The sequence below is a fragment of the Macrobrachium rosenbergii genome, chromosome 56 (genome assembly GCF_040412425.1).
Source record: "Macrobrachium rosenbergii isolate ZJJX-2024 chromosome 56, ASM4041242v1, whole genome shotgun sequence".
In the NCBI taxonomy this organism is placed as follows: domain Eukaryota; kingdom Metazoa; phylum Arthropoda; class Malacostraca; order Decapoda; family Palaemonidae; genus Macrobrachium; species Macrobrachium rosenbergii.
In genome coordinates this window covers 50,875,922-50,894,468 of record NC_089796.1, presented here as the reverse complement: position 1 = coordinate 50,894,468, position 18,547 = coordinate 50,875,922, and the positions used below count along the sequence as shown (strand labels likewise).

The following is an 18,547-nucleotide window of genomic DNA, read 5'->3' as shown; positions in this document are numbered from 1 at the left end:
TTTGTTTGAACTATCAACACTGGCAAGTCAACGTGTTTTTAGAGGGGTTTTAAATAAATTCACAGATTTTAGCTATTTGTGGGGGGGGGGGTTGTGGTACACACCCCTACGAATACAGGGGTTTACTATATATAGCTCAGGTTAATGCTTCTGGTATAATCTACTTTAAGCTAAGAATAGAGGATTTTTTAGAAGGTTCTTACTTAACCTATTCTAAGTTTATTTAAAACTTAAGAATATAAACTATAAAGAAAATAATCCTCTTATAATCTGGTTTTCTGTTTTATGTGGCCGAGACTACTCTTTTATCTGATATTTGGCCACAGCTGTTTTAGGCTAATAGTAGGATATTACTTAAAAAGGGGTTCCCACTTTATCTGGTTAGGCTACTGCCTGTTCTAGGTTTATATCACCTTTAGGGATATAGGTTACATAAAACCCTACTAGTATGTAGCCTTACAGACAAGCTACAGTGTCGTAAAAAACTAGGTTATTTTATTGAGCCGAGGATATTGTTTATATATAACCATAGGGTTATTTGTTCTTTCTTAACCTAGTATAGGCTATTGCCTAATCCAGATTATTATAGATAACTCTTAAATGTATAGACTAGGCTATATAAAAACAGAAAACTTACTATTATGTAACCTTTTAGTTCGTCTACTATTTTTTTGTCTAACCCAGGTTATTGTTTATATCCAATATTAGGCTATTTGGTCTACTATATAAACAGCAACTCACTAATGTCCAACCATATAGCCAGGCTATAACTTACTCTAATGTAGGCTACGCCCAAGCTGGGTTATTTAATTCACACATAAGGGTATGGGTTACATAAAACACAATTAGCCTACCTTAGTATGTTGCCTTAAGGCTAAGTTACCATATCACCCAGCACAGGTTACTTCATTTTCACTTTGTTTCACTTTCTTTGGTTTTATGTACAGCCCTCCACAGGGATAATTCCCTCTCTGGCGGGCCCTTGCACGTTTTCAAAATAAAGTGTTTTCTTGTCAGTATCGTAGCTCCTGCAGGATAGGAGAGTCTTTGGTTCTTTTTTTCTTTTAAATTTGCTTTCTTCTTTTTAAACTGCAACAAACATAATGAACTCACTTTATGTCTAAGCCACAAGTCAACATTAAGAGTTGGCATAACAAACTTGACTGATGCCATAACTTTACACAAGAGTTTGTGATGAGAGTCAGCACCCACAGACCACCCTGGAGAAGAGCACAGCTTCGTGGCAAAACATTCAAAATCATTTCCATAATATACCAACTTTATGAGCAACAGAGGAAGCAAAATTACACACTTGTGAAAAGTCAATTTCTTATCAAAAGTTCCACCTGAAATCTTGAAAAGCAAAAGTATTCTGGATCGACTAGCTATCATACTTTGAGTTTCAGAAGGGTTAAGCTTCATGCCCCAAAGTCTACTCCACTCTACAATATGTGCCAGATCTCTCTTCAAGTATTCTGCAACAGCAGACCTAAAGCACAGAGATGGAACAACAGCTAGAAGAGTTGCATTATCGGATTATGCTATCAGTTTGTTCTTCAGACCCTGCCACTTGTCACTAATATAAAAAATACCAAAAATAGCAAAGGTCCAAGAAGGATCAGGGGATGTAGGAGGAAAGGCAGGAGGATGAGGAATGGACAAGGATGTGTACAGGTGCTCTGGAGTGCTCACTGAGAACACCACCTGACTATAGAGTATAGGCCTACCCATGCCTCAACTACCTGTGCCACATCAGGACAAACAATGTTTCCTGTTCCTATTTCCTCTCCTATTCCTGTGCTTCATATACATTGCATAACAGGCCAATTGTTACACACGGAAAAGCAATCTTCCATGCCACATGCCTTACCAATTACTCGTAGAACATTGTGCGTGCCCAGCATGTTTAATCAAAGACAAACGGTCCCATACTGAGCATTCCTGCAATTCAGTATCTCACTTCAGGAACTGGCTTACTGTAGGATGAAGACAACCTACACAAAACAAGGATATTTTTTCCAGTGTAGCATAATTAAGAATAACTGAAATACTTCCTAACAGCCAGAATACACTGCAAGTGTTGTGAAACCTATGGCAAAAAGAAACTTACTGAGGCATAGAAAACACAGTTGCTCTATCATTACTTGCCAGAAGAAAGTAAATAGGAAGGCAAGATAGGCCACAAAACCTGGTACAACCCCTCTATTTTCCTTTCCTTTCTCTCAACTGCTTGCACTTTGAAACTTTTAGCTATGTTAATGATAGGTACGATTCATAGAAGTATGGAATAATGAACCCGGCTGTAACAAATTACAACAGATCAAGCCTAACTTGGTGTGTGGAGTACATCATATCCAAAAGAAACGACACATGCAAGTAGTTTTGCAATTTGATCAACTATATGCTCAATAATGATTCTTCATTAGAGGTACCAATGAACACTAAATTTTTTTTAGTCTTCTACCTGTGTTACAATCCTTTATATGCTGTAAAACTGGCTATCTGGTTGGTTTGGCCAGCAAGCAACCAGTACGAGGAGAAATGCCATAATGTTCAGAAGATCTTGTCCAGACTGACCTCTTTGGCTGGCCAATCAATATAGGTGGCACTACAGGCATCACACTTGTAATTATAGGTAATGCCTGGCAAAAGATCTGAAGGTAGTTTATCCTTATGGTTTAACAATGCTTGAATACTGTAATAAGGTTGTTGGTAAAAATTAACTTGAGGTTAATGTGGAGAAAGCTATTTTTAGTTCTCTTGTAACACTTTTAGAACATGGATCACTTATATACTGTATGGTAGTTTTAAATACATAATCAGTTTATCAACCCTAAGTACAGCTATTTTACTACAGTACTTATACTGAGAGATTTATTTACTGGTCTTGGAATGAATTTCCAAAGTGCTACATTTTCAAATTTAAAATAAATAACATAAAGATTTACTATATGGAGCATGTTCTCTTTCCAGCTCCTGGCAGTCATTTGACTCAGAAATAGAATTTCTTTTAAACTGTTGCAAAAGTAATGCTTATCCTAACAATGTAATATATAAAGAAATAAAAAGTTCCTAAATAAATCTCTCAGTATAAATACCAAAATAGATATATCAAGGATTGATATAATGATTAGTGTATGTATTCTAAACTGCCATGCATAAGTGATCCATGTTCTAAATACATTACAAGAGAACTAAAAAACATGCTTTAGTATAGCTTTCTCCAATTAACCCAAAGTTAATTTTTACCAAACCTTACTATTTAAGCATTGTTAAACCATAAAAATAAACTACCTTCAGACTTTTTTCTGGCATCACCTATAATGACAAGTGTGACGCCTGTAGGGCCATCTATATTGGCCAGTCAAAGAGTTCAGTCCAGACAAGATCTTCTGAACATTATGGCATTTTTCCTCGTACTGGTAGCTAGCTGCCCAAGCCAACCAGATCCCCAGTTTTATAGCATACAGAGGATACATTCCTCTGTATGCTGTAAAACAGGTAGGTTCTTCATAGTTTTGAATTGTCTTATAATTGGTCACTTATTTCACCCTTGATAATTCATGAATAGTCGATATGATCCAGTTCCTCTATGTACAGTACAAACTGAACATTAACAGTTACACACTTTCTGTGTGAATGTCCAAAATATACTGTGAGCAACAATGAATGTTGTGTTTTGGAAACAAATCAATTAAACAGTGTTACCTCAGTTATCTACATCTACCCTATCTGCGACTACGCATCATAAGTGGACATATAGACAATGAATAAAATGCCTTCCTATTGGTTTGCAACACTGCATAGGGGGAACATGATGGTAATGCTACTAACAGTTCATATAGCATATTAGTAAAAGGGTATTTTGGGGGGATAGACTGGGGTAATGGTGTTTTGGGAGGAAGGCCAGGATATCAGACTGGGGAGGGCTGGGGGGTTTCACGAATGTTATTGGCTCAAAAGCAACATCATATAAAATATCACTTTGTTTATCGCCTGTGAGTGGCTGACAGAGATGAGAAGCATCATGGCTATGTCATAGCAGTTTCCTTCTCTCTTTGGCTACTTGTGTGTCAGTGTGTAAGTAAAGTAAGCAATCTGCTGTTAAACAGTCCTCTTCCTCCTAACTCCTCCTCCTCTCACTCCTCTCCATCTCCCCTGCCTCTGATCAACAACTCTGACAGTGACATTGAATTTATAAGTATTTAAATTTGCAAACAGTATAAAAAAAATGGTTGGTTAAATACAAATCATCATATTTCTCGTGGCCAAAAATGCTCCAAACTTGAAGATGCACCCCACTTTCGACTAGCAAAATTTTGAAAACATAAAAACGCAACACTTACAAGTCAATTGCTTTGTTTTGGATGGTGTGCCACATATATTCAACTTTCACATTCACTGAAGAAGTGTGACCTCGGCTGGTACAACATACTGAGTATGGTCTTTTTTCATTTCAATTATTTAAAAAATACTTTGTTTTATGTATTTTTCCAATGTCACTAAATTTAATAATCAATAAGCTTTTCAGAAGTTGACATATCTGCAAACTGAAGAACTTGAACAGGTTATGAAGTAACATACACGGTACCAAATGCCCAGCTGTGCTGCCTCAGAACTTTTCTTTCCCGTCAGTGTTCCAGTCTATGTGTGTGCAGGCACCTATGTACATGTTTGTGCAGATGTGTACATGTACAAATATGCTGTGCATTTGCTTGCCTTTGTCTTTCTCTCTCTTTATTGCTATCATATGGCATGGCATAAAAAATTTAACAGTTCTTATATTGGCCAAAAATAATCTAATCATAATCTACTATTATAATATAAATGACATGGTACATAAGAAAGATATCTATTAATGGAGTGTGATTAATATAATTGATTTAATCAGTAAACAAAGTGCATTAAATATTAATGAAAGGTTTTAACCAATGAAATACAATAGCCTAAGCTTTAGTAGCTTACAACATGTTTTAGATGGTGTGAAGATTTCATAAATTTTTTATGCCATACAAAATAAATAACAATACTGCTGTAAAAATCTTTAATTGGCCCAGCACACATACACAGATTTGAATGAAATGTTTATTAGATTTTTAATGTGCAGGTACCAAATGCAATACATAATGGTAGCTATTTGTTTAATATAAAATCAGCAATGTGTTTACATACTGTATCTGTGTGCACATATGTACTGTACATGTATGCACCACACTGCTGTGCTTTACTCACTTTTCTCTTTCTCTCTTTGGCTTATTCTTTATTTAAAAATAAGATATTTTTAAGTTCACCCAAAGTGTGTTTAGAGAGAGAGAGAGAGAGAGAGAGAGAGAGAGAGAGAGAGAGAGAGAGAGAGAGAGAGAGAGAGAGAGAGAGAGAGATTTTCAATATTTTCCTATACATTTTATATACAGTATACTGCGCAGTTTGGTTATTTTCTGTACAGTACTGTACGCAGTATTCTGTGTAGTCTATAAGCATATACAGTACAGTGCAATGAGGAAATGATGAAAAATACATTATGAAACTACTGTTTTACATCTATGGTGTTTTTTACCAAATCCACAATTCCCAATACGTATCCTTAAGGGCCTTGGATATATTACTGCAGATAACCGAATGTGGTGGGCTGGGAATGGACTCTTCTGTCAGGGAGCTTCTGCAATCGTTATTGGCTTAAAAGCAACAACTTCATATACAATGTCACGTTTTTCACATTCAAGTGGCTGACAGTGATGCATCATGACTAAACCATCGGAGCTTAGTGGCTAGGGGAGCTCGCTTCTGCTTGGGAGCTTGAACAACTGTTATTGGCTCCTAAGCAACGATGTCATGTGCAATGTCATTTTGTTCATCACATCTGAGTGGCTGACAGAGATGCATCATGAAAGAAGACTCTTTCTTTCATTGGCTGCTTGTGAAGATCCTCCAAACACCTCAATGGCTCTTGCAGCCAGTTCACCACTACATGACTTGAGTGTGAGTGTCTTTATTTTAAGCTACTCAGCCACTCAAAAATCTTCCTCCCATTACTACCCTCCATCTCCTCTGCCTCCAACTGATAACCCCAACAGTGACAATGAATTACCAATGCTTAAAATTGCAACCGACATGAAATCAAATAACAAATTTGTAGGTTAAATATAAGAAATTCATGTATTTCCCAGCTTCAAAGAGGCACTGAAGTAGAAAATGCGCCAAACTTTTGCCTAGCAACTTTTTAAAACAAACATACAGTGGTAACACTGTGTTTATGTGATTGCTTTGTTTTGGTTGGTGTGCTGTGTACATTCGACTGTCTCAATTCATTGAAGACGTGACTTTGGTAGCTACAGCATAATGATTATTGTAATTTTTTCATTTCGTTTATTCCAAAAATACTTTGTTTTAAGTGTTTTCAAGTTCATTGATTTTAATATTAAATAGGCTTTTCTGGAGGTGACATACCAGCAAACTGCAAAACTTGAACAGAAAATGAAGTTAACGTATATGATATAACTGCCAGGCTATGTTACATCGTAACTTTTCTTGCCCACTGTGTCTCAGTCTGTGTGTGTATGCAAGTGTACATTATATGTACATGTATGTGATCATACATGTGGGCATCACATTGCTGTGTGCTTGCTTACCTTTCTCTTTCTACTCTCTCTCTGAGTTATGCTTTATGACATAAAACAGGGGGTTTTTCAAGTCCAACCCACACAAGCAGCTTTGGCATTGCTTTCAGGTATAAGAGACAGGGAGAAAATTACAATATAAAATTTTTATACATTTCATATACAGTATACTGCAGCAGTTTGGTTTTTAGTTTGTAGTGAATCTTACCTGATAATTCACAATACTGTACCATAATGTATGCAGTGCCCTACTGTATCATTTTCTTTTCCATGCATTTTGATTTTCAAACAGTGTATTTTGCTCTCTGTGTAAAGTAGTGTACACTGTATTCTCTGTTGTTTACAAGTATATTCAGTACTGTGTAGTGACACAACAGGAAAAAGTTATGAAATTCCTGTCATGCATCAGTAGTAGTATCAATGAGGATAACTGAGGTAATACTTGAAATGATAAGCTTTTATTGTAAATGAATTGGGACAAACCTTAAAAAACAGAACATTCCATAAACAACGTACCTGACTGTTAAAGAGATGCTGTGTGGCCCCAAGATGGCACATGCTTGACAATTTATGTGATGAACCATCAAGACGAAGTAGCACTAAGTCTTCATTAGCTTCGTCACATGCTTCAAACTGCCCTGGATTATACGCCGGATTATCTGGGTCTGGGTTTGCATCCTGAAAACCCAAATTATCAATTCTGACTCAATAATGGAAAGTCTTCAAAAGTAAAGTGGTTTTAGGACATTTTCCCTCAGTAATTTATTTTACATGTCGTTGTCATAACCATCATTATAAACATTTCACCAGAATATTAAGTAAAAGATACACAAAAGCACACAAGTACTTCATCTATCAACAAATGCATTAAAATAAACCTCTCAAACAGAAAATTTGGTTCTAATTTGCAATGTGAAGGCATAAATTGCTTTATTTCAACATTTCTAAATAAAAGTAATATTATAAAACGTACAAAAGAATGTACATGTAATTGTACGTGCATTACAGAGCAGGGATAATATGAGAATCATTGTATATTCATCAACTTACCCATGATTAAAATTACAATGTAAAACTGCCATTGGTGTAAGGAAACTCAAAGCACCTAAAAAATATGGTGCCTACACATCTTAGGAAGGAAAAAGACAACCGACTCTCAGCAACATTTTTAACATTTGAGTGACACTCACACTCTATTACTTTGGTACCAATGATTATCCACCAAAACTAACCATGGTTAAAAGTCACTGTGGAATATACAAAAATGTATAAAAAGGTTTTTATGAATTATAAATACCAACCTTTCTCTCACTAAAAAAATTACTAACACTTCTTTTGGTACTAGACCAGTTAGGAGTCGCAATCTTTCTTGAAGAAGGGAGGATGGCAATCTTTATAAAATGTAGTATGAGTTTTTCCCTTAATTAACAAGAAGCATTTTCAAAAACTCTTGTGCTCATTTCAGAAACATAATCATTATTTTACTAAGGTTGAATCAAGTGAGCTACATCTATATAATATCCCAGTCCTATGCTATCAGATCAATGGTATCAAGCAAGATGCACCTGCAGCAAGTCAATTACCTGTTGTTATGCACTTCTGAAAAATTTTCCTCACTTTCTAACCATTAACTATATCACTATTTTTATTCTCTAACCCTTAAACGCTGAGCCTCTATTTACAAAAGTGTCTGCAGTATGCCGGTGGCGTTTGGGAGTTAGCGCCGAAGCGGAAAAAAAAGTTTTTTCAAAAAATCACAACACGCTTAGTTTTTAAGGTTAAGAGTTCATTTTTGGCTCCTTTTTTTGACATTGCCTGAAGTTTAGTATGCAACCATCAGAAATGAAAAAAGTATCATTATCATATATAAATATTGAAATATATGACAGCGTGAAAAAAATTTCATATATAACTGTATACAAATCACGCTGTGAGCAAAACGGTTAAAGCTAATGAGTTATTTTTTTCTTTGTATTGTACACTAAATTGTGATGATATTGATATATAACAAATTGTAAAACGATCAAAGCAACACAGAGAAAATATTATCACAAAATGATGCATGAATTTGTAACGCATGAATGTAAAAAAAAAGTTTCTTTCAAAACTTCACCATAAATCGAAATATTGTGCTAGAGACTTCCCGTTTGTTGAAAAATGAAGGTAATTGATTGAATATTACTAGACTGTAAGTGTTTTAGCTTACAATTGCAGTTTTTGACCATTTCAGTCGAGTTAAAGTTGACCGAAGGTGGAATTTTTTCTATTTATTGTGATTTATATGAAAATATTTCAAAACTGATAAAAGCTACAACCATGAGTTATTTTTTGTTGTATTCTACATGAAATTGCACACATTTTCATATATAAAACTTTATGTAATGGCTATTAGAAAAACGGAGCAAACATTACGACAAAGTGACGAAAGAATTTCTGAGATTTTCGGCCGAGTTACCACGCGGACGTAAGGAAAAAGTTTTTTTTTAAATTCACCATAAATTGAAATATTGTGCTAGAGACTTCCAATTTGTTGCAAAATGAAGGTAAATGATTGAATATTACTAAAATGTAAGAATTTTAGCTTACAATTGCATTTTTCGACCATTTCGGTCGAGTCAAAGTTGACCCAAGGTTGAAATTTTGGCACTTATCGTGATTTATATGAAATTATTTCCAAACTGATAAAAGCTACAATCATGGGTTGTTTTTTGTTGTATTTTACATGAAATTGCGCACATTTTCATATATAAAACTTTATGTAACGGCTAATATAAAATGGTGCAAATATTACGACATGACGAAAAAATTTCTGAAATTTTCGGCCGAGTTACCACACGGACGTAAGGAAAAAGTTTTTTTTTTAAATTCACAATAAATCGAAATATTGTGCTAAAGACTTCCAATTTGTTGCAAAATGAAGGTAAATGATTGAATATTACTAGAAGGTAAGAGTTTTAGCTTACAATTGCATTTTTCGGCCATTTTGGTCGAGTCAAAGTTGACCGAAGGTTGAAATTTTGGCACTTATCGTGATTTATATGAAAATATTTCCAAACTGATAAAAGCTACAACCATGGGTTGTTTTTGGTTGTATTTTACATGAAATTGCGCACATTTTCATATATAGAACGTTATGTAACGGCTAATGTAAAATGGTGCAAACATTACGACAAAATGATGAAAAAATTTCTGAAATTTTTAACCGAGTTACCACGCGGACGTAAGGAAAAAGTTTTTTTTTTAAATTCACCATAAATGGAAATATTGTGCTAGAGACTTCCAATTTGTTGCAAAATGAAGGTAAATAATTGAATATTACTAGAATGTAAGAGTTTTAGCTTACAATTGCATTTTTCGACCATTTCGGTTGAGTCAAAGTTGACCGAAGGTTGAAATTTTTGCAGTCGACGACGGTACGTCCACTCGGCACCCGACAGACAATTTCAGCGTCGACGCACCTCCAGTCGGCGTTTAGGGGTTAAGACAATTATTTCACTGTAAAAGATTCTTCAACAATGCTAGTGAGCACTGGGTTTGCCAAATTATATATATATATATATATATATATATATATATATATATATAAGGCAGTCCCGGTTTAGGACGGTTAAGCATCTGGTTTATTTACGACGCTTTTCAAATATATTCATCAAAATTATTTCCCGCATGTTCGAGTGAGCACTGGAAGAAATTTGGCCCCAAAACGGCAGAATAATCATAATTTGAAGGTTTTTTTATGTAAAACTCAATAATAATGCAGTTTACGTCCTTTTCAATGCACCCAGAGCATTAAAAGTAAGGTTTTCTTATGATTTTTGACGATTTTCGATTTTCCGGTTTATACGATTTTCGGTTATATAAGAACGGAACCCCCGTCATAAACTGGGACCGCCTATATATATATATATATATATGTGTGTGTGTGTGTGTGTGTGTGTGAACTCTTGGTATAAATACCGCTTTTCTGTAACTCTTATTTCATTCATTACCTGCCTGTTGAGGAGACAGTTGTTCTCTGAAATATATAGCATTAACTTTCTACTTTTTGGCATTTTTATGAGCTCCTTTTATTAGATGGAATTCTGTTCTAACAGAAAATATTTCATATTGTTATATATATATATATATATATATATATATATATATATATATATATATATATATATATATATATATATAATATATATATATAATATATACATAACTGTGAAATATTTTCTGTTAGAACAGAAATTCCATCTAATAAAAGAGCCCATAAAAATGCCAAAATAGAAAGTTAATGTTATATATTTCAGAGAACAACTGTCTCCCTTGACAGGCAGGTAATGAATGAAATAAGAGTTACAGAAAAGGGGTATTTATGCCAAGAGTTCTAGAGGTCACCCTTTATGTCACTCCAGTTGACAATTTCTCCTTAATCTTCTTAATTGCTGGTTGGAGGAAGATTTTTCTGTAATATCTGAGTCTCAAGATCCTTTTGAAGGTTCATTGTAATTCTTTGTTTAATCAATGCTGATTCTACCATCTGGCTTTTGAGCCGACAATTGCTGCTATAAATAATACGTAACAAATTCCATTTTAGTCTGTGATTATGGTTATTTATGTGGTTAAAAATAGCAGAGCTCAGCTATTTTAAACCACATAAATAACCATAATCACAGAATAAACTGGAATTTATCACATAATTTATAGCAGCAATTGTCAGTTCAAAAGCCAGATGGTAGAATCAGCAATGATTAAACAAAGAAATATGATGAACCTCTCAAAAGGAGTTTGAGAGTCAGGTATTATAGATAACATCTTCCTCAAACCAGCAATTGCGAAGATTAAGAAACTGTCAACTGTAGTGACGTAACGGCTGACCTCTGGATCGCTTGGTATAAATACCGCTTTTCTGTAAATCTTATTTCATTCATTACCTGCCTGTCGAGGGAGACAGTTGTTCTCCGAAATATACAGCATTAACTTTCTACCTTTTGGCATTTTTAGATAAGCTATATTTTATTAGATAATATATATATATATATATATATATATATATATATATATATATAGGTTGATATATATACATTGACCATCACTAATCCGGCAATCAGTAGTCCGGAACAATCAGTAATCTGGCACAAATTTCAGCTAGAGCAATTTCCAATGTTTCCGCATTAATTTTCAAATTTCCTGGGTCGCTGTGCTAACTCGCTCGCCGGCTGCTTTGATTTCGTGGCGCAGTGTGCTGCATCAACAAACTGGTAGCCTAGCCTACATTATACTGAACTCTATTCACATATTATCAGTATTATACAAACATCAACATAACAAATGTATATCTTTTTCATGGATCTTTTAAAAAGTTATGCTTTACTACAGTGTTTCCAATTGTATTATAAATTGCGATCAATGTTTTGTTTTGGGAATCGGTATCGCGGTGTTTATTTTGCCTCATTTAACTAAGTTCAAAGCGCTTTTCTTGCTTCTAGTTAGCGTAAATTAATATGGATACTTTATTTACTTGGGGCGAGGATATTTTTCGTTATACGAAGTGTTTTTAAGTCGAAACATAACTTAAATGTCTCGTTGTGAAACTAATTTAGCTATTTTTTCGTTAATGTATGACATTCTTGGGAATCGCGGCTGGCCGTTTTGGGGGAATGTTTGTTTTGTGTGAAATAAATCAAGATTCCGTTCGCTATTTTCTCTTGATTTCATCATAATAAGAGCTTTATGTATTTATCTTTTATCGGCGTGAAAACAGTAGTAATTTGTATTCTTTCATACCCAGTAGTTTTGATTAAAATACATTCTCTCCAGTTTTATTTACGGTCAAGTTTCATCCATGTTGCCGATGCACGATAATTTATAGTCATTGGCAGCTTTAACACTGTTTTCTCAGCTTCAGCTACAACTTGCAGCTTAAAGTTACTGTAGCAGTATATTTCCCTGCCGATCTTTTCTACAAATAAGGGTATAGTGTAAAAAATATATCAGTCCTATTGTACAGTACTTAACGTCATTTGTAACATAACTACAGTACGTAGAGCAAGGCTGGGGAGAGGAGGGAGGGGGGGAAGGAGGAGGAGGAGTAGGCTACCAGGAAGGAACAGGAGACGGGGAGAAGCTCACCCAACTCAACTGCACCATACCTCCCAGACGATGAATCTTGGAAGGGTGGAATGACAAAACACAACCCAGTTTCCCACATACCTAGGCGTTATGGACCTAACCTTAACATAGGCTAGGAAAAAAGGAGGGCAGAAGGGAGGAGGAAGCAACAGGGAGAGAAATTTTGTGCTGAGAACCAACCAGGATCAAATGGCGGGCAAGGGGCGACTAGCCTGGAGGAAACACAACCCAAGAACTTTTCCCCTAAATGGAGGAAGAGGACTAAGGGGCTCACTCTGCCCACCTAAAAACGATCCCGGAGGAAACCGCAACAAAACTCCCTCAACCTGAACTCCCCACCCAGGGCAAGGGGATGGAAGAAACAGCCTACTCCACAAAATAACCATCACTTATAAAAACTAAAATGTGCTCAACAGAGAGCGTAGCCTACCCCGGGAAGCGGTTAGATCTGAGGCTGCCGCCAGCACCGAGAGGTAAACAAACAACAAAATAATAAAAATAAAACTAAAAGAGAGAGCACCATCTTCAAGCAAAATAATTAGCCTAGTAAGACCAAAAATAACAGGAACCCAACCTGGAGGGGGAACCTACGGGCATCACTCTCACCAAGGCCCGTAGGCCAATGAAATAATTCATAAAGGGGAGCCACCGCAAGGAACCACCAGGAAGGGGACCAAAGGGCAAAATTTATCTATAACGACGTCCAACTGAAAAGAACAGAAGGAGTACTGGGTTTACATGGCTGGCAGGGGGACGCCGTGGCTACATAATAAGATCTCAATATTTATGAAAACACGAGACCTTAACAGCCAAAAATCAGAACAAAACCCCACAAGAAGATGGTACTTAACTTGAAATGGTAAAGCTGCTCGAAATCATCTCAGAAAGCAGAAAAATCCAAAATAATGGAGACGAGCACACAAAAGAAACAGAGATTTCACGTGCTAGAAAATGGAATGAGGTAGGTGGCGCTGGTGTCGCTGGTCCTGGCGGGTGTTTGGTGTGGGGGCTGTAACAAATGCTCTGTTCGGGGTTTTGACAGGGAGAGATCTTTCGAGTAGGTTTATGGTAGTGGTATTCACTCACCCCTCCTATATATATATCTTCCTAGAAGGCGCTTTGACTGGGGTAGTAACCCCAGCTTTCCTGAAAGCTCTTTTTCTCTGGTATATCTAGCAAGGTTATACCTAGAAATTCGTATGTAATGGAATTTCACCGGGTGACACGGACCTTCCTCAGAAATAGATTTTTCCTTTGTCAAAATCCCTTTTATAGTCATTGGCAGCTTTAACACTGTTTTTCTCAGCTTCAGCTACAACTTGCAGCTTAAAGTTACTGTAGCAGTATATTTCCCTGCCGATCTTTTCTACAAATAAGGGTATAGTGTAAAAATATATCAGTCCTATTGTACAGTACTGGGGTCATTTGTAACATAACTACAGTAATTGTGTATTACCGTCGATTGAAATACAAGCACAACAGCTGTTATCCGATAATTATTATTAGCAAAACAACAGTTTCCCATTCGGTTGTTTATGGCTGTAGCATTTACGCAAGAGTATAATGTTACTAACAATACTTTTATCATTCTCTTTTACTTTTTAACTAGCAGATGGAATAAAGAGATGGAGGAAAAGAAGTTGGTCTATTGTAAGTTGGTCTCTCTCGCTGCCTGCGCCTGCAGCCCCCATCTAAAAATATTTTTTCCTAAATATTTTCGTATCGGTATTAATTATTGCCAACCCCAACGTAAACTCGAAATTTCGTAAGTCGAATTATCATAACTCGAGCAATACCTGTATTTGATAACTGTCTTTTCTTTGTTAACCAACTTGTACTGATTTATGGGATACTTTAATTCTAAGATGAGGTGCTTAGCTACTGGGTTTCGTGTATTCTAGCCTAACAAATGGCTAATCTGGCAAAATGGCTAATCTGGCACCCTCCAGGTCCCAATGATGCCAGATTAGTGATGGTCAACCTGTGTATATATATATATATATATATATATATATATATATATATATATATATATATATATATATATATATACACATATAATATATATATATATACATATAATATATATATTATTATATATATATATATAATATATATATATATACATATAATATATATATATATATATATATATATATATATATTTATATATAAAGGGATTTTGACATAGGAAAAATCTATTCCTGAGGAAGGCCCCGTGTCACCCGGTGAAATTCCATACTAACACGAATTTCTAGGTATAAAATGCTAGATATACCAGAGAAAAAAGAGCTTTCAGGAATGCTGGGGTTACTACCCCCAGATCGAGCGTCTTCCACAAAGGATCACAACCACAGAGCCACACTCGATAGACATCCCCATGTCAAAACCCCTCGGAAAGAGCGGTGAGCCGTTCCAGCCCCACGCTCATCCGCCCGCCAGGCCGGCGACTCCAGCGCCATCTACACTCATTCCAGACTAGCACTACCCCCAGGCTTGGCATGTGCAAGTAGGGGGGGGCGAAACCAACTTCTGGGAGGGTCACCGGGTGACACCGGGCCTTCCTCAGAAATAGATTTTTCCTTTGTCAAAATCCCTTCTCTGAGTCCAGCCCCGTGTCAGCTGGTGAAATAGTGATATAGAATCATGCCAAGGCTGCAAACTACAGAAAAAAGACAAGGTGATCTGAACAAAAAACACAGGCTATTAAAAAGGATTTAATTAGAATATCTCTTCACATGAAAACATGATTAGTAACAGGTAAGTACATTAATACAACCTTAAGAGTAGAATACACAAACAGGTACACAATGCAAATATAGTAGGCAAAATACATCCAATAATACAAAAATTACAAGGAGTAAATATAAACTTATACCTAAGAACAAAGAGAGACATTTACAACATGAGAAATTTATGGGGTACATGGAGCAAAATAAAAACAGCCCAGTACCCTAAGACAATCCAAAATCACAGCATGTCAAAATACAATCACCAAAAAATAATATTAAAGGCAATAATAACATCAATTATGAGGAGCAAGGCAGTGAGGCATGATCAACCAGAAGGGCAGGCAGAGAAGTAAATGAGGCAGGTGGGTGGGGGGAAAGGAAAGGATAAAGGATATGATTAAGGTGGGGAGATGACACTCCCCACAGCCACTGCTGAAAATTTTAGGGCTTGAGTGATTTTAAATAATGGCGTTTAAACACTAGAGGTGATTTCCATCCCGTATATTTAGATAAGTTCAGCAAAATCCATATTATGAAAATAATTAATGGAAGTAGCAACTGCTCGGATATCATGAACCTTAGGGACTGAATCTGGGTTGGCTTGTTTAATAAAATACAGAATTTGTTGTCTTATAGCATTCAGTGAAAGAGTTCCACCTTTCTCCCTGATAAAAGAGGACCCGACTTACACTGTGGAGTTCTTAAAAGGTAAGACTTTAAGTGTATAGACTGGACATAAAGACTGGTCTTGTGGAAGAGGCACCACCTTCCAAGGGGACCACCTGTCTTGAGGGTCTTCGTTTTTAGCTAAAAATCTATGGTCAGGAGAAAGGAGGACTTCTCCGGACGGGAGGAAACTAACAAAATCATCACCTCTAGAAAGAGAGCCGATAGCTCTGAGATTCTGGCACCTGAAGCCAAGCTAATCAAAATAAAGTCTTCCTTAACAGATCCAAATAAGAGCATTGTGAGTTGTCAATCTCAGATGCTAACTTAAGAACATCATTGAGAAACCACGTAACAGAATGTGGGCGTGATACTGGTCTCAGACGAGCACATGCTCTGGGGATAAATGAAAAGTAAGAAATCTGTAAGGTCAATCTTAAAACCATATAAAAATACCTTCTTCAATGCTGACTTAGCTGTGGTAATAGTGGCCGGGCAAGGCCCTTTTCAAACAATGATCTAAAGAAGGTAACTCCTAAATTAGTAGTCATGATTTGAGCTTCAGATGCCTTCAAAAAGGATGCTAATTTTTTGACTGCTGAATCATATTGTCTGAGAGTAGAATCTCTCTTATCTGATTCTAAAAACAGAGTGTTGACGGGGTCAATGTTTGCTCCTTTTGAGCAGCGAATTTTATAAAGTCCATAAAACTAGGGCATTCTGAATTTTTGAGGAAGCTAAAACAGTCTTGGTTTGTACTGTCTTGGGTCAATCTGGGCTTGGGAATCCGATGACGTCACAACTTGAGTTCCTGAAGAAGAGGGAACCAGTTGCTCTTCGGCCAATAAGGGGCTACTAGGGCCAGTTGACCTTTGAATGACCTGAGTTTGTGCAGTACTTTCAACAACATATTTATTGGGGAAATAAGATAGATCTTCTCCCAATTGTTCCAGTCTATGGTCATTGCGTCCGTGACATAGGCCTGAGGGTCCAGGTTGGGGCCACATAACAGGGAAGCTTGTAGTTGCTCTCCGTCGCGAACAGATCCACTTGGAGTCCCGAACCCGGCAAATCCAATTGAAAGACTCCACGTCCAGAGACCACTCCGTCTCCAACGGAGTGGTCCTGGACAGGGAATCCGCCACCACGTTCCGCACTCCCGCTAGGTGGGTGGCTGACAGATGCCAGCTGTGCTTGTTCGCCAGGGAGAAAATAGCTACCATTACCTGGTTTATGCGACCTGATTTGGAGCCGCCCCTGTTGATGCAATGAACTAGCACTGCGCTGTCCAGCACCAGCCTAATGTGAATCCGGTTGGGGATTTTCTTCAGAGTTAGAAATACCGCCATAGCTTCCAAGGTGTTTATATGGAACTGTTGAAACATTGTGGACCATGTTCCTTGTACATTTTGTTTTGGTGAATATCCCCAGCCGCTTAATGAGGCGTCTGTGTGAACCACCAGTGCCGGAGGGGGAAATTGAAGCGGAACTGTCTTGGACAGGCCTTGACTGTGGACCAAGGTCGCACTCTTGTCTTCAAAATTTGAGGGATGGAGGAGACCTTGTCTCTGAGCCTGACATTGGCTCGACTCCGCCACACTCTGTTTATGTCTTTTAATTTTGCTTTTAAGAGCAGGTCCGTCACTGAGGCAAATTGAAGGGACCCAGGACCCTCTCTTGGGACCGGCGGGATGCTGATGGTCCCTCAGAAATTTTCTGGTGAGAGATGCTATCTCCTTCCGCTTGGGAGGCGGAAGGGATAGCGTGTGAGATGACAGATCCCACTGGAGGCCCAGCCACTGGAACCGGGACTCCGAGTCAGGCGGGACTTCTCTCTGTTCAGTTGAAACCCTAACGACTCCAGGAAACTGATGACCATGGCCGTGGCCTTCCAGCACTCTAGGACTGTTGGAGCCCAAATTATCCAATCGTCCAGGTATGCTGCTAGGGAGATCCCTCGAGACCGGAGCTGCTGTACTACCGTTTCCGCCAGCTTTGTAAATATCCTGGGGGCTATATTGAGACCGAAAGGCATGACCCTGAAGGAGTAGGATTGTTTCCCGAGTCTGAAACCCAGGAACGGAGAGAAGATCCGCGCAACCGGGACGTGATAGTAAGCGTCTGAAAGATCGATAGAGGTGGTGACGGCTCCACGCCGAAGTAGAGTCCGTTACCTGAGCTACCATAAGCATGCGAAATTTGTCGCATTTTATATAAAGATTTAGACGCGACAGATCCAGAATCACTCTTTGCTGACCGGAGTCTTTCTTTGGGAACAGTGAACAACCTGCCTTGAAATTTGAGGTGCCTTACTTTCTTTATTGCTCGCTTGTTGAGCAGTTCTGTCACATAATCCTGTAGGACTTGGAGGGTGGCTGGTAAAACCTGGTCAGGGGAGGAGGGTCCTTGATCCAG

At 37.4% G+C, this 18,547-nt stretch overlaps 1 protein-coding gene across 1 annotated transcript in view; it reads right to left on the bottom strand.

The window, feature by feature from the left end:
• LOC136836353 (nudC domain-containing protein 1) overlaps positions 1-18,547 on the bottom strand; it is a 554,624-nt gene that overhangs the window by 100,966 nt on the left and 435,111 nt on the right. Inside the window, exon 7 of the mRNA XM_067100537.1 lies at positions 7,134-7,295. Coding sequence (XP_066956638.1) covers positions 7,134-7,295 — 162 coding nt within the window. The remainder of the gene's footprint in view (positions 1-7,133; positions 7,296-18,547) is intronic.